The 14,316-nt window shown below is 41.4% G+C and overlaps 1 protein-coding gene and 1 pseudogene across 3 annotated transcripts; both read right to left on the reverse strand.

Moving 5' to 3' along the window:
* Positions 1 to 736: 736 nt before the first annotated feature.
* Positions 737 to 9,237, reverse strand: LOC122967331 (far upstream element-binding protein 2-like). Of its 3 annotated transcripts, XM_044331919.1 has the most exons (18): positions 9,005 to 9,237; positions 8,223 to 8,328; positions 8,082 to 8,141; positions 7,800 to 7,836; positions 7,623 to 7,675; positions 7,413 to 7,484; positions 7,264 to 7,321; positions 6,755 to 6,926; positions 6,414 to 6,512; positions 6,229 to 6,327; positions 6,016 to 6,118; positions 5,440 to 5,561; positions 4,805 to 5,098; positions 4,511 to 4,626; positions 4,245 to 4,333; positions 3,664 to 3,870; positions 2,790 to 2,977; positions 737 to 2,657 (listed from the first exon to the last, which is right to left on the reverse strand). In XM_044331919.1, exons 1-18 carry the CDS (start codon positions 9,131 to 9,133, stop codon positions 2,649 to 2,651), a joined length of 2,013 nt encoding a protein of 670 aa, XP_044187854.1. In that variant the 5' UTR covers positions 9,134 to 9,237; the 3' UTR covers positions 737 to 2,648. The 3 variants fall into 3 exon arrangements, with proteins under 3 accessions (XP_044187854.1, XP_044187856.1, XP_044187855.1); XM_044331921.1 differs by lacking the exons at positions 737 to 2,657; positions 2,790 to 2,977 and having other exon boundaries at positions 3,779 to 3,948; XM_044331920.1 differs by lacking the exons at positions 737 to 2,657; positions 2,790 to 2,977 and having other exon boundaries at positions 3,779 to 3,957.
* Positions 9,238 to 9,434: 197 nt separating this feature from the next.
* LOC122967339 lies at positions 9,435 to 13,321 on the reverse strand (annotated as a pseudogene).
* Positions 13,322 to 14,316: the final 995 nt, after the last annotated feature.

A 14,316-nucleotide genomic window follows, 5' to 3' on the forward strand; every position in this document is an offset into this window, starting at 1 on the left:
GGGTCCACTTGTCCCTTTAGAGGGAAGGGTCACTGCAAAACATATCCTGTTATGAAACATTTCTATCCTGATGGGAGTGGTTTCTTCCAGGATGACAATGCACAGTGAATTAATTACAAATAACTGTTAGGGTGATGAATATGAGATGATTGTGATGCATGTGGTTGTATATGGAAACACCAACACCGAACTTCATTCAGTATCTCTTCAGCCTAGCAAATTTGGAGATCTGGACTTACAAATATGTACTTTGGATATTGCAATAAAACTCTGAAAGACACCTCGCTCTCTGTGAATTCATCTTAAATTTCCACTGCAGTCATCCTGGAAGAAACCATTCCCATCATGAGACATGTTTCAATAAAAAGGATAAAGGTGATCACTCAGATCAACTTTGTATTGATTTGCAGTCACCCATTCCTCTAAGGGGACAAGTGGACCCATATTATGCCAGCAAAATGCCCCCCACAGCATAACAGAGCCACCAGATCCCCTCACTGTAGCAGTCAAGCATTCAGACCTGGACCAGCTTCAGTATACGTCAATAACCCGGTATTGTCTTCGCAGCACAGTCTGATTTATCAATCAATCAGTGGAAGACTATTGACATCTAGTGGTGATTTCTCTGAACTGTGCTTCTGTTATGTCTGGAGACAACAGGCTGTTTTAGTTTTATGTTCATACTGTTTGTAAAAGAATATGAAACACAACAAAATATTCAACACACATTTGTAAGTAATTGACACTTGCCCCTTTTTAATTCACAGTATTGCTGCTGGTGGTCATTTATTAACAATATCAACACTGCTGCCAGAGGCAGGCTCACAGCTGCCATTCAGAATACAAGAATCATACTTGATACATCTCTGTAAGTCAAAACCAACAGCTTTATATTGCTGAATGTATGTACATATATAATAAAGAGGGACACGTTGGAAGACTAAATTTTTTTGCACACAATGACTGTGGACAGACCGTTGGCGTCTGTAAACCAAGATGTGAAAAGTAAAAAGCAGTAACATGCAAATCTGAGATGAAACACAATCACAGCATAGTTCAACTGCAACATAGAACAACTGTAGTGTCTTTCATGACATGTACAGGCAGAGACAGGAAGCCTGTTCCCATTGTGGTAGAACCTGCACCTGTCTGAGCTGCAGGGGAACAAAATGACCAAAACCTCCACATGAGAAAAGACTCCACCTTAAAGTCCCTACATGACAGTTACAAAGACTACATATGCAGTTGCCTCATTAAGGTGAATGCCCACTAGCAGTATGTGTGTAACTAAGAGCAGGTTCACACCAAGCTGGCCGAATTTGAAAACCATTTCTGGTCTCCAGAATGGACATTTAAAGAGGCAAGAGCTTGGAGTATAGATGTGTGCAAAAAAGCAAAAATAAACTGAGGGAAGGAGAAAAGTCTGAAATCGTGGCAGCATAAACCAAACGTATTACATTAACAAAGTGGTAGACATTGCAACCCCAGAGATGAACACAGAGATAGATAGCAGTCTCAACAATCTTTATGTAGTGATCCTCACACATGGGGATTTATGGCAGGGCCAAGACAACGATGCCTAACCTGGTATAAGGCGCATACATCCTGGAGCCTATGGCTAATAAACAAAGAAAATAATTTTTCCTTCAACCTCCGAGGACACCAGGATGAAGTGTAAAACCTTTCATGGCCTCCCCTGATGAAATATCTTAACATAAACTTTTGAATCCCTAAAACAGCTCATGGCTTTGCATCTTAATCCCTGCCACGTGTCATCATTACAACTTTCATATCTCCAATAGAAGGCCGACTGAAGATGAAGGGCTACCCCGCTCTTTGTTAGATGCCTTACTTGTAAGTGTTTTAAAAATCTACCTCTAGCAGCTTTCAACAATTATCCCACATGCATAAATCAACATTATATAATTCCATTAGTACACTATAAAACTGGCTCACTCATACAAAGTACTGTACTGGTGAACGCATTAATAAACAAAAAGAAAAACCATCCAAATGTTGAAACAGCTAAACACCATGCAAGCCTCAGCAGAGGTAATGTGACACTTTAATTTTAAAAAAAGAAATCAAAAGACTGAGCAAATCAAATGAGCTTTAAAAATGATTTCTCTGATTAATTGCCTGTTCCAGATACATATGACTATAGTTCTAACAGCTTTGCGTAATTCAGTTTAACACTGCAATATGAAGGCAAGTGCTTTAAAAAAAAAAAAAAAAAAAAATGGGACTTAGAAATCTTAAGAAGTTAATAAAAGGCAGACGAGATAGATGTACTGGCAACTCAGTCTCCTCCACAATGAAGTAAGCATTTGCAGGCTTCCATGTTCGTAACAGCATATTTACGTAGAGGCATTGAGAAGCTTTGCAAAAATTGTGCACCTGTCATGACGAGATGATCAGTCTTCTCCCTCCCCTCAGCAGCAAAGCACTAGAACGTTTGTTCAGTTAACATTTTTTTTTATTAAAAAGTATCCAGGTCATGTTTGGTGGCGAGGAAGGGTTTCGCTTCCCCTCACAACAAATAAAAAATAAAAAAATAAAACTTAATAGGCTAGATCCTGGCCTTAAGTTCAAGGTCCTCTTCATCATCCCAACTCTCTCAGGCATCAGAGAACTTCTGCCATGAACTTTCATTGCGCCTGAAATAAAGATGTTGAAACAAAGCACAGGCTTTGTGTGAAAACCACTAAAGGGAACTGGACTTACTACAGCACACGAAACAGGAAGTGTTTTCTAGCCCACAATGAAACCGTTTTTGTTTCTATACCAACCTGTCCTTGCTGGGGAGTGGCTGGCTGACCGGAGGCCTGTCCTGTCTGTCCGTAGTACGCAGCCTGCTGTCTGTAGTACTCTGCCCAGGCTGCGCTGTAGTCCGGCTGGCCTCCTGATGCGGGTGCTGCTCCCCCTGCTGCTCCTGGAGCTGCAGCTGCTGTCCCCGGAGCGGAGCCACCTGCTTGAGCTGGGGGGGGGGGGGGGGGGGCGACAAGAGAGACATGGCCCAGCTCACCACAAAGATGTCTTTAGGATGCAGAACTAAAACTGACAAGCTGTACCTCAACCTGTTGCTGCATGTCATTTATTCAATTTTCTTTTCTTTACACAAGATATTTCTTTCTTTTCTGCGCAAAACATCGACCTCCCTTCATTGTGCAAATTATACAAATCAGTTTGTGGGTGGAGAGATTGAGACACTAGGGATGCTGAATCATTTCCCTAAATAAAACATCAGAAATTACAAAAATAATATGTAAATAAAATATGTAATAATCAATTATTATTGATCAAACTTATCAGATAGAATTATGGTTTTGATATTTTTTCTGTCTTTGATCAAGTACTATAAGATTTTTGGCTTTTAACTAACAACTATTTTCATTATTAATGGAGATTATTAATTAATTTAGTCCAACAACAATCCAAAAGTCTAAAGATATTCAATTTACAATGCTATGAAATAGAGAAAAAGTTAATCCTTACAATGATGTTGTATGTTTTTAGGTTTTACTTTATAAATTATACTTTATAAATAACTAAAAGCAAACCACCTGTCATTAAAGTTGATTTTTCTGTTGATCCGACTGATTAAAGCTAATCAATTCAGCACTAAGATAAAAATGTGCTCGGGAAAGCTGTAGACAGCCTCACCCATCTTCTTGTAGTACTCCTCCCAGGCCTTGGTGTAGTCTGGCTGGCCCCCCGGTGTCTGTGCGGGCTGGGTCTGGTCGCCTGCAGTTTGGGCACCTCCACCTGGGTTTGAGGGGTACTGGGCTGGCACAGCCCCCGACGGCTGCTGGTAGTACTGAGCATAGTAGGCCGCCCACGCTGCGTTGGGGTCATTGGCTGCTGCCTTGCCTAGAAAAGATGCAGGGTGGAGGGGGTGAGGTCCTCATAGGGTGAGGGTGAGCCCCTGCTACTGGCCTGGAGACCGGGCTTGGAGACCAGGGGGGGAAACAGAGACACGGTTAGCCAGAGATGCTTATGGTAAAGACAGTGCATCTCATCACAAAATTTCCACCAGAACTCCTGATGACCATCCCAGATTTAGAAAAAAAAAGTCATCACTCATTTGACATGACTGGGATACAGTAAAACATATAGATTGTAGTTAAGTAGTATTGATGTGTATATAAAGAGGGCCGACATGCTGAAATGAGCTGAAATAAACACGATTCAACATCATTAACCCCTGAAAACCAGCAGAGGCAGTGAAGTCAAAGGTGACTCACTGGGATCGTGGGGTGCCTGCGGCTGCCACTGCTGGTAGGTGTTGCTCCAACCCTGAGGAGTATACTGGTGAGGACCTGGAGGACCACCACTGTGGAGAAAAATGTTATAGTGTCAAACCCCTCTCAGTATTATCACCCTGACATGATGAGAAATAAGATCTTAAATGTTCTTCAGGTCTGCTTATATGTTTGTAAATGAAGTAAAGTGACAAAGACAGCTCTTGCAGTACTTTCTGTGTAGTTGCTCACTGTTTGTAGCTACTCACTGTGGTGGCCCAGGGGCCCCAGGTGGCCCAGGGTTGTATGGGTTGGGGTTGTAGGGACCCATTGGACCAGCAGGACCTGGTCCACCTGGCCCTGGGCCCACAGGACACAGAGGACCCTGGAACACACAAAATAATTAAAATTTAGCGGTATTTGTAAAATAATCTCATTCAGCATAGAAGAAATTAAACAAAGTTAAGAAAACCAACTGAGATATGATAATTCTCGTTCAGGTTAGGCCTCTAGCTGCTGCTTATCAGTTTGCCTTCATGTTCAGTAACTAAAACCAAAAATACCTCAATCTTCTCTTCAATCAGCTGCTTGGCGTGGTCAATCTGCTGCGGTGAGCCACGAATGATAAACAGCTTGAAGTTGGGGTCTCCGTTGGGGGGCGGCTGCCGTGAGATTTCCACAAAGGCTCCTGTCTGCTGGTTGATGGACTTGACGTTCTCTCCTCCCCGACCAATCACAAGCCCACATTTGTGGGCAGGAATAGAGAATGTCATTTCCCCTCCGGGGGGCCCCCAACCACCTTGTCCCCCACCTCGGCCCCTGTTGCCTGCAGGTATTCCTGGAGGACCTGGGGGGCCCTGTGGATGATGGAGAGAGCCTGATGACTTTAGCATATTTCTATATAGTAAGTGTGTTTCATAGAAATATTTATATTGAATAAAAAGGGTTTTATGACTTAAGTGGAGGATATTGCATTTTTTAAGAGTTTAGATCCACTGATGCAAACATTATGCAGCTCTAAAGCAAAAAATAAATAAACTACCTCAAGCCTGCTGCTATACATTTATTATTAGCCACAACTGATTAAGATGATATTTTACTACATTTTAGGGAATGTGTGTATTAGATTATGAGTGGCTAAAAGCATGCTTCGGAGTGTGACAGTTCATTCGTGTGTGTGTGTGAGAGTGATCCATACCCCCTGTCCCTCCTCCCTGACCCTAATGCTCTGCAGCAGGTCATTTATGATCTGTGCTGCATGTTCGCAGCGGTCAGGGGGTCCGCTGATGTGGGCAATCTTATCTGGACCAGTCCCATCATCTGAGAGAAAGATTTAAATTGCATTAAGGAATGTTTTTGATATTAACACTGATTACTGAATGAAAGGTTCACTTGTAGTGCTGGGCCCACTGAGAATCAACACCAACTCTGTAGCTTGTGCAAACAATTTTTTTTTTTTTTTAACGGATAACAAGGTCATTGCTCTGGTGTCTGGTTTATGAGCTCTGACCAACCTTCACAACAAAAGATGTTGAGGGTATGAAAGACGGACAATGAGGCCCCATCTTCAATCAGGATCAAGTGTTATTTAAGATTATTTTTTAAATTGGTTCACTGTGTCAATTAGTGGCATCAAACATCAAATTTGCAAGTTGTCTTCACACTTGCATGTACCTGTACATGAACCTGCATGTAAAGACAATGCAAGATGTTGCATCAAAACATGTGAAATATCTGTAAATGCAACTAGTATAAAGTCATGAGAGGGTTCTACCTTGTTTGAACTGTATCCGAACTCCTGCATCATTCTGGATTTTCTTGATCATCTCTCCGTTGCGCCCAATGACCACACCGACCGAGTGTCGTGGTACCGCGATCTGATTGGAAAACAGATGGTTCCAGATGTTTGCTCTACTTTTTATGTGTTTGGATTTGGTTCAAAGTCCCCTGATCCCATTCTTAATCTTTCTCCTAAACACAAACTTACATCCATGCCTCCTCCCATGCGAGAGCCGTAGTCATTTCTTTCACTATAACCCCCATGGTCTCTCTCTCTCAAAATCTCCTGCACCATTTCCTGGGCTTTCTGAAAGGAAAGACACAATGATTACAGTAGGTGGCAACACAGCACCGCACATTTTTTAACTGGATGAGCTGATTTAATTTTTTTACCTGGACTTTGTATGGATCTCCAATAATACGCAGTGGCTTGTCAACGTTGGGTCCCTGAGAGGCATCCTGGATCAGGATCATCTTCACCCCTGCTCGCTCCTGCAATATCACACAATTAAATATTACGGTTAGGTACCACTGGAGAAAAAAAAAAAACATTTTATGAAACTTTTTCACATATAAAACAGTAAAGATACTACATTGCAAAATTGTCAGTCTGTAAAAACAGCTCAATCAATCAGAGGGTTGGTGCATTTCAAAGTGCTTTTTCAGTAAAACTGTCCCACCTATCTCTGGAAACAAGCCGTCAAGATAGTTATAGTTTATAAAGTGACAGATACCTGTAGCTGTTTGATAGTCTCTCCTCCTTTGCCAATGACAAGTCCTGCCTTGCCAGCTGGAATCATCATCTCATGAACCGCGCCGTTCTGCCCGTTGGTGGACTCATGATAAGAAGATGGGGGTGTACCCCTCCCTCGTGACACTATCTCATCCAAAAGCATCTTGGCTTTCCTAGTCGGGGAAGAGCTGACCAGTTACTCAATATCCATTTTATATGAAATCATGTCAACATGTGGATTCACAGCTAATATAATGGCAAAGGACACTGACCTAATATTATGTCATGTAGTACTTATGAAATTAAGCAATAAGTCATTACAGATCTAGAAATGGCATAATTGAATGGGGCTTCCAACAAAGTGAATTATATGTTTTTTGATTAGGCAACAAACATTTTTTCATAGTTTTGGTATTTGACACAGTTCAACCTGCTTCATCATTAGTGACCATTTCTGATGCTTTCACATAAAATAACAGTGCGCCTGTTTGCATCAAGTCTGAAACTTACTGTATGGACTCGGGTGAACCTGTGAGAGAGACGCTTCTATCTGGAAGGCCTCCGCTGTCTGGACACAGACAGAGTACATGTGTAACGCACCTCAACAGCAAAAGGAAAATAACATTGCAAACTATAATTTTAAAAATAACAGACAGTACCTGGAGCTATCTGCACCTTGCAACCTGATTCCTGTTGTATCTTATTGATCTGTTCACCTCCGCGGCCAATAACTGCAGACAAAGACAGAAAAAGTTGTGCGTTGCTGGTGGGTCACATTTGCAGCAGTGGCATTTATGTGTGTCTTTTATCACAGAAAGGGATCACTGTGGCATCAATATGTGCTAAAAAAAGATTTGGTCTGCACTCACTGAGTCCCACCATGCTGTCTGGAACACTGTACTCCTCTGTGGAAGAGGCGGGCCTGGCATCACCAGCAAGCAAGGATGACAAAAAGGCAGCAACATGTCACACAACTTTCTAATTGCGTATTTGCTACAAAAGACCCTATACTTCTACACAACACACAATCAAGTGAAAAATCTCACCTTTGATGTGCAAGAGCAGCTAGCTGTGCGCCAATAGCTGAGATGGGACAGCAACAGAAAGAAAGAGAGAGTGAGAAAACAGAGCAAGGCAGAGGATTTGGATTACTGATGGACTGTGAGATGAGAATGTGACACAGACAGAGCACAGGAAGCGTGGACAGGCAAGGGTAAAAGGGCAAACTACTGAAACAGGAATACTGTACAACTGGAAAGGTCAACTGTGGGTTATAAACATCCCCAGCAGGAAGTAAACAGACCATAACATAATGGGATGAAACTCACACAACGCTGTGGCTGAATCCAAGTCGCTCTGTGCAGCCAGCTTCTTGCTCTCCGGCTCATCTGTCAGGTGAGCAAATGAAAGTGAGGAGGACTGCATGTGCCAAAATCAAGTGTGCATTTAAACAGTGTAGTAATCTCTACCTGCATCCTCTAGCTGTCGTTTCTGTGGAGTGAACGGAAAGCCATCTGATGCATTGTTGTTGTTGTTCATGGGAGGACCAGCATCGCCCCCGATCTTGGCTGCAATCTGTAACACACAAGTAGAAGTCACCATGACAATTAAACTATAAAATCCCTGACCATACTACTCTGCCAGTGAAATGTGTGCACAAATTAACATATTTATAAGCTAAACAATGAATAGAGCTCCATCTTGATGGCCCAAGAGATCCACTATTATACTGTGGATATCATGATGCCAGACTGGATACAGTAGCTACTACACTACCTTGATGCACTGGTGCGTTATCTTAAATGTTTTATTTTCCGGGCCTTAAGGCTGCGCTTTGCTACCATGTGTGTATTTCATGTCACTTTTAAATCACCCAAAACAATATGTTTAAACATCTTCTGCAAGTGCTAATAGTCACACATTTAATGTCGTTCCTTCATTAACTTAGAGGTGGCCAGTGAATTTAAATGATAATATTAATAGAGCCAATTTGTTGTTTTATTGTTGTTTACACTGTGGGTTTTGCGGTCGTCAATGGTTTGTAACGTATATATTAGCCAACAAGGAGAGACATGACATGTCAGCGTAACTAGCTTAATTGTGCATTTGTTGAAAAACCGTTAACTCGGTAAAACAGGTGAATCCAAAATATTTAGCCCCGTGTTATGTGTCAGACTGTGCCAACGATGCTAGCCCTCAAGCTAACTAGTTAGCTAGCCCTTCCTCCAGACATGCTCCTGTCACATCTCACCTGCCGGGCCCGCTGCACCGCGTCCGCAAATGCATCTTTCTTGACGCCTCCTGCTCCGTTCCCGAGAGTTGCCTGTCCGCCGAGAGGGGCCCCGGAGCCGGGTGGAGGTACCGCGTTGTACTCAGACATGTTGACCCGAGCACAGAGCAGAAAACCGGGATAAGAGCTGCGCGAGAGAGGGGGGCAAAGTCAAGAAACTGACAGGATAAGGAAAGCGCTGGAGACACGACGGCGGCCGGGAAGGTTCATACGCGTCCCAGTTTAGCTCCTTGAAATAATAACAAAAACACTTGCCACCGGCGAAACATGATACATTCAAATAGTATTTGCTTTGATTATTGCTGTTTGAATTTATCACACCAGACAATGTATTTTTAACTTTAATAGGGAAAATTAATTTAAGTCCCCCTCCACTCAAAAATATGTTTTCTTCCTGTTCTTACAGTTGAATGTTTGAGCTTCACTGTGCAGAATGAAATATGTGCAGAGTTTGACACTAGGAGGCGTGTTTAATAATAAGTGAGCCTCACCAACATATTTATGAGAGATCCTCTCTGCACAACTCCATCACTGGTGAAATAACAGACTACCCCAGACAGTGTAAATACAGTCTCTTGATATTTATGAAGTATTCAGTTAAGAGAACATGTTATGTTATTATTAGTCATTGCATTAGTCAATACTGCATTTCAATTTGTGATACTCATACAACATTACTGGAACTAATCATGTTGGCATTTCCATAATTATTTTCCATATCCTTTATATGACTAAAATGTGTTCTATACAGTTATGATTGTTAGGTTAACATTATTGTAAGACTATGATCACTACCTCTTCAGTATTCAGTACGCTTTTCAAGCCTGTAAAGTGTAAACCTGAACATTTGTTTGCTTCATTGATCTCTGTGTTTATGTAAGTCATTACCACTGCTCAGTTGTTTTCTTCCTTAACATGTCAATTATTAATGTACAGATTATAACAGTTTATAATGACAGTAGAAGAAACCATAAACAATATTTATGCTTGCTAAAACACCAGAAAACTATCTGCCATCAAAAACTACTCCCAGTAGATATGGAGCCATCCAGTCCAGTCCAGTGGCTTTTTCCTGTTGGCATTTTTGCAAGCGTTTCATTTCCATCACTGTCACCAGTCAGTTTTTGTTCCACTATGTTTCTTTTTGTTTTGGTGCTACATTTGTTGTGCTTAACAAGAGTGTCTGCGTTGGGTTCCCACAATGTCTGTGGAGACCCTAGGATGGTGAACGATGTCTAACATGATTTTGTCTTTTTCTGAGAACTGTGTCATTGGTTGATGACTGTCATCTGGCAGAGGGCTCACATCCAACCTCTCCACATAACTGGCTGAGGCACTCATGCTGCCAACCCCCAAGGTAATTTCAGAGCTCCCAACTCTAACAGTCAGCCATTCAGACACCCTAGCACGTGCTTTTTGACTCCAAAATGTGCTTCCAACCTCTGAGGGAGCACCTCCGCTCACTGAAAAAAAGAGAAAAGTTGAATGGTGTAATTCATAATAGCAATGCATATATCTGAGTATAATAATATATAATATCAAACTCACTGGTTGGAATGAAGGCTTCATCAATGCTAGCCGTCATCCTCACAGGTGGTGGCATTGGTTCCTTGGGATCTTGTGCTACAGCTTTCAGCATATGGTCTATCAGCTCCTGCTCCCTCCTGTTCCACTCCTCTTCTGTCAGCATAGCTTGTCTTGCTTGCCTTGATAGCACTGGTATCCGTTGTTTCCCAACTTGTCTTCAGTGGTAAAGTAGTGGCCCTTGTTTCGTGTTACCATGTCAATAATTTTCTGGAACAGCTTTATGACCAAAAAACCATCTCCAAAACGATTGCAGTTGAGAACATGGTATCTGTTCTGACACTTTTCCACAAGCCACTGGAGGGCCTTGCCTTCTCTGACAATGTGCTCCTCAATGGATCTGTCTGTGAGCCAGTCTCCCCAAGTGAACAGCACCATACAGTGTCTCCAGACTCTCTCACCGAATGGCGTCAAAAGATCTACTACTGCTTTGTGGTCTTTCTCTGTAAATGCCTTGGAAAGGGGAATAACCGAGAGAAATGTATGATACTGCATAGAACTTCACCTCTGAGCCAGTCAGGTGTCATCGTGTTGGTAAACCAGCCTGGTGCCTCAACGACTGTGATATCTACTCCACCGATTTCGCTGTTGGTGCTTTGCAGACATTGCGCTCCATCTCTGATCTTGGAATTCCTACACAGAGGTAACAAAGCAAAACAAAAATTATATCTATGTTCATGCTTATAATCATAGCAGACTTAACAAATCAAAGCTTGTTCCCAGAAACCCTGTTCCCATATTATTTTCAGCTTTCTGTTTCAGTTTAGGCCATATATTGGGTTACCTTCTTCATCCAAGCAGTGTCAAACAACTCTTCAAAAAGGATTCTGTTTCTTGCCATACTCTTCCCTGACTCTTTCTTGCCAACAAATACAACCTTCACCTTCAGTGAGTGACTGCATCTCTCCTGGAAAAAAATACAAGATTTCTTACTAAACCAATGTTTTTGGAGACATGTTTTGATCATGAAACAATAATAATAACTGAAGGAATTATACATGGTAATTTCTTGATTACCTCTAAACAACTCTCTTAGTACTCTTGATTGTCTTTGAGTCGTCTGCCTAATAATTTCAGCCATCTTGTCTCCAGCCTCTTTCCTTGCCTCCATCTGTTCTGCAGGGCCCAGGCCGACTTCATAATGAGGATCTTTGTTTCCTGCCCACATCTCTTCAATCTTCTCCAGGAGCTCAGTCACCTGCTTCTCATCACTGTGGTTCATGTTGTCAAAGACGTGATACCTGTTCCCACACTTTTCCACTAGCCACTGCAGACCTTCCTCACTCTCTATACGCTCTTCCACAGTCTTCACTCCCAGCCAGTCACCTCTAGTGAACAGAACAATTGTGTGCACTACAACAGCACTATCAACAGAATAGCGATTACCACTGTTTTCTGCAACCATTGCCTCTATTTTATTGAAAAGCACTATGACTTGAGGACTATTCCGTCTGTTACTGATATCGAGAACATGTGTTCGGTTTCCACACTGTTCAAGAATCCATTGAAGTGCTGGCCACATACTGATTTCATCTTCTAAACCTTTATCAGTACATGGAGCATCTACACTAAACAGCACCATGGTGTGATTTAACACCCCTTTGTGGAAAAGTTGCAGGTGCTCTTCTAGTGATGATTTGAAGATCCAAGGAAATACTAAACCAACAGGAATGACTAGAAGAAAAGCATGAGGCCCTGGGGGGCACAGATGGACACTGTTCTCGATTTCTATCTCATCCAGCTCTGGGGTATTTTGTAGTGGATAGCGCCACCACCAGCCTGGAGTATCAACCACAGTGACATGTCTGCCACGTACCTCCTGCTGCCTCACAACACTCTCAGCAGTTCTTCTGTTGGTCTCAAAAACTCTTTTACCCAGTATGATGTTGCCAATCACACTCTTATCACTGGCTTTGCCGCCTAATTCTCTTCCACCTATCAACACAATCCTCAGCTCTGGACAGTTGTGACTTTTCCCTGTAAGAGAGACGTAGTGCATTATATAAAATGAGTAAGGTGTCTTTCCTATAAAATCAACTGATTGACTGGTCATCATGAGAAGAATAGACCAGTAATTTAATCACATGTGCCTGTATAGGCACACAACATCATCCATATCAATTATAAATATATTCATAAAAACAATAATGTCAATACAACTTCATATCCAATAATACAAAGAAGGACATCTATTGTTAGCAAATGCTGCTGTGATTAACTCTTAAATGCCAATTTGAAGCCTCCCAAATCGTAATCTTCTCCTGAGACTTACAGCAACATATGAACGTGGTTAAACCAGAGAGAAAAAGATCAGTGAAACCAGCTGTTGGAGGATTTTATCCTGTAAATTTGAAATCAGATCAGATGAAAGGAAATAGTGAGCATACATTTGTTTAGTTGTTTGCCTGATTTAAAAGCCTAACCAGGGATGTGGGCTGCCAATTAGCTTTAGATAGATATACAGTAGAGTATTACGGAGGAGAAGGAGAACACTTACCAGAGCAGGAAACAGCACATACATTAGGCGTAGTTTTCAATGACGCTGTTGACTTTTCTGTTTCCATTGGGTAACTATATTGATAAAAAGAAAGAAACTGACGTAACAGTCCAAATCAACAACAATCTGTAGCAACACAAGGGAACAGTCTGTACTTTGAGAACTCGGTCTGAAATGAGAGCTAGATTGAAGAACAGAAAGGGCAACTTTTACTGTACTTCCACATATCTACTGCTGAAGGGAAATTTAATCAAAAAAACACAGCCTTTAGTCATGGTGTGTGTGTGTGTCTCTGAGATCATACTTGTTACTCTGGAGTTTTTAAAGTGATGCTTGGAGATAATAAATGAATATGCATAAGATGAATTACACATACAGCACTATAAAATCATTGCAATCTCTTATTTGACAGGAATTTAAAAAAAACACAAACTCCACAGGACATCTAAGTTCTGTGGGGTCCTTGAGAATTTTGCAGGTCTTCCTGATGTACACACATTGAAAAATGGAGACATCTTTTGGATAGTACAAAAAGTTAGGCCTATTAGACTCTTTCGCTGCCAGGTTAATGTGTTGCTTTGGTGGCTGCTGATACTGACTACTATTGGTGGTGAGCATGTGGAGGAATCATCATAAATAATCTGGCAGTTCAATGAAATGCTCTTCACTGAATTTAATATGAAAGTGTAGATTGGTGCCAATTCTATGTGAAACAATATTACTTAGGACAGTTCAATATATATGTATTGCTTTCTTTGCAATTTATTTACATTTATCTTCAAATAATACCTCTGTTGTAAAACTCACAAGTTAAATATATAATGACAAAGTATTTGATGTTTGTGATCACTGGTAAAATCTGTGATAATTTCATGTTGAATTGGTGCAAGGATATTGTATAAACTTGTACATAGATTCTATTTCACCCATAGTACATTAAAAAGGATGGGTCTTTCAGAAAACAATTTATGTTAGAAATGTAATGAAAAGAAAGGGACTCTAATACATGGAACCGTAGTGTTTTCTATCCACTGTGGGAAGAAATCTTAAAGACTATGGAGGAGGGACTGGGCTTTCCTATTCCTAGGACACCCAAACTATGTCTCCCAAACCATAAAACAGAATTTAAAGGCATTAATAAAAGGCTGTTTCAAGTGTTAAGTCTGGGTATAATTACAACAGTGAGACTTAT

This window comes from Thunnus albacares, chromosome 17, assembly GCF_914725855.1.
Source record: "Thunnus albacares chromosome 17, fThuAlb1.1, whole genome shotgun sequence".
NCBI lineage: Eukaryota > Metazoa > Chordata > Actinopteri > Scombriformes > Scombridae > Thunnus > Thunnus albacares.

What these genes read in the sequence shown, in the direction of transcription:
- LOC122967331 (XM_044331919.1), bottom strand. Translation starts at nt 9,133, where the DNA reads ATGTCTGAGTACAACGCGGTACCTCCACCCGGCTCCGGGGCCCCTCTC. An exon ending in CAAGGTGCAGATAGCTCCAG is followed by an intron (nt 7,322 to 7,412) that starts GTACTGTCTGTT and finishes GTCTGTGTCCAG; the next exon opens with ACAGCGGAGGCCTTCCAGAT. An exon ending in GAGATCCATACAAAGTCCAG is followed by an intron (nt 6,328 to 6,413) that starts GTAAAAAAATTA and finishes CTTTCCTTTCAG; the next exon opens with AAAGCCCAGGAAATGGTGCA.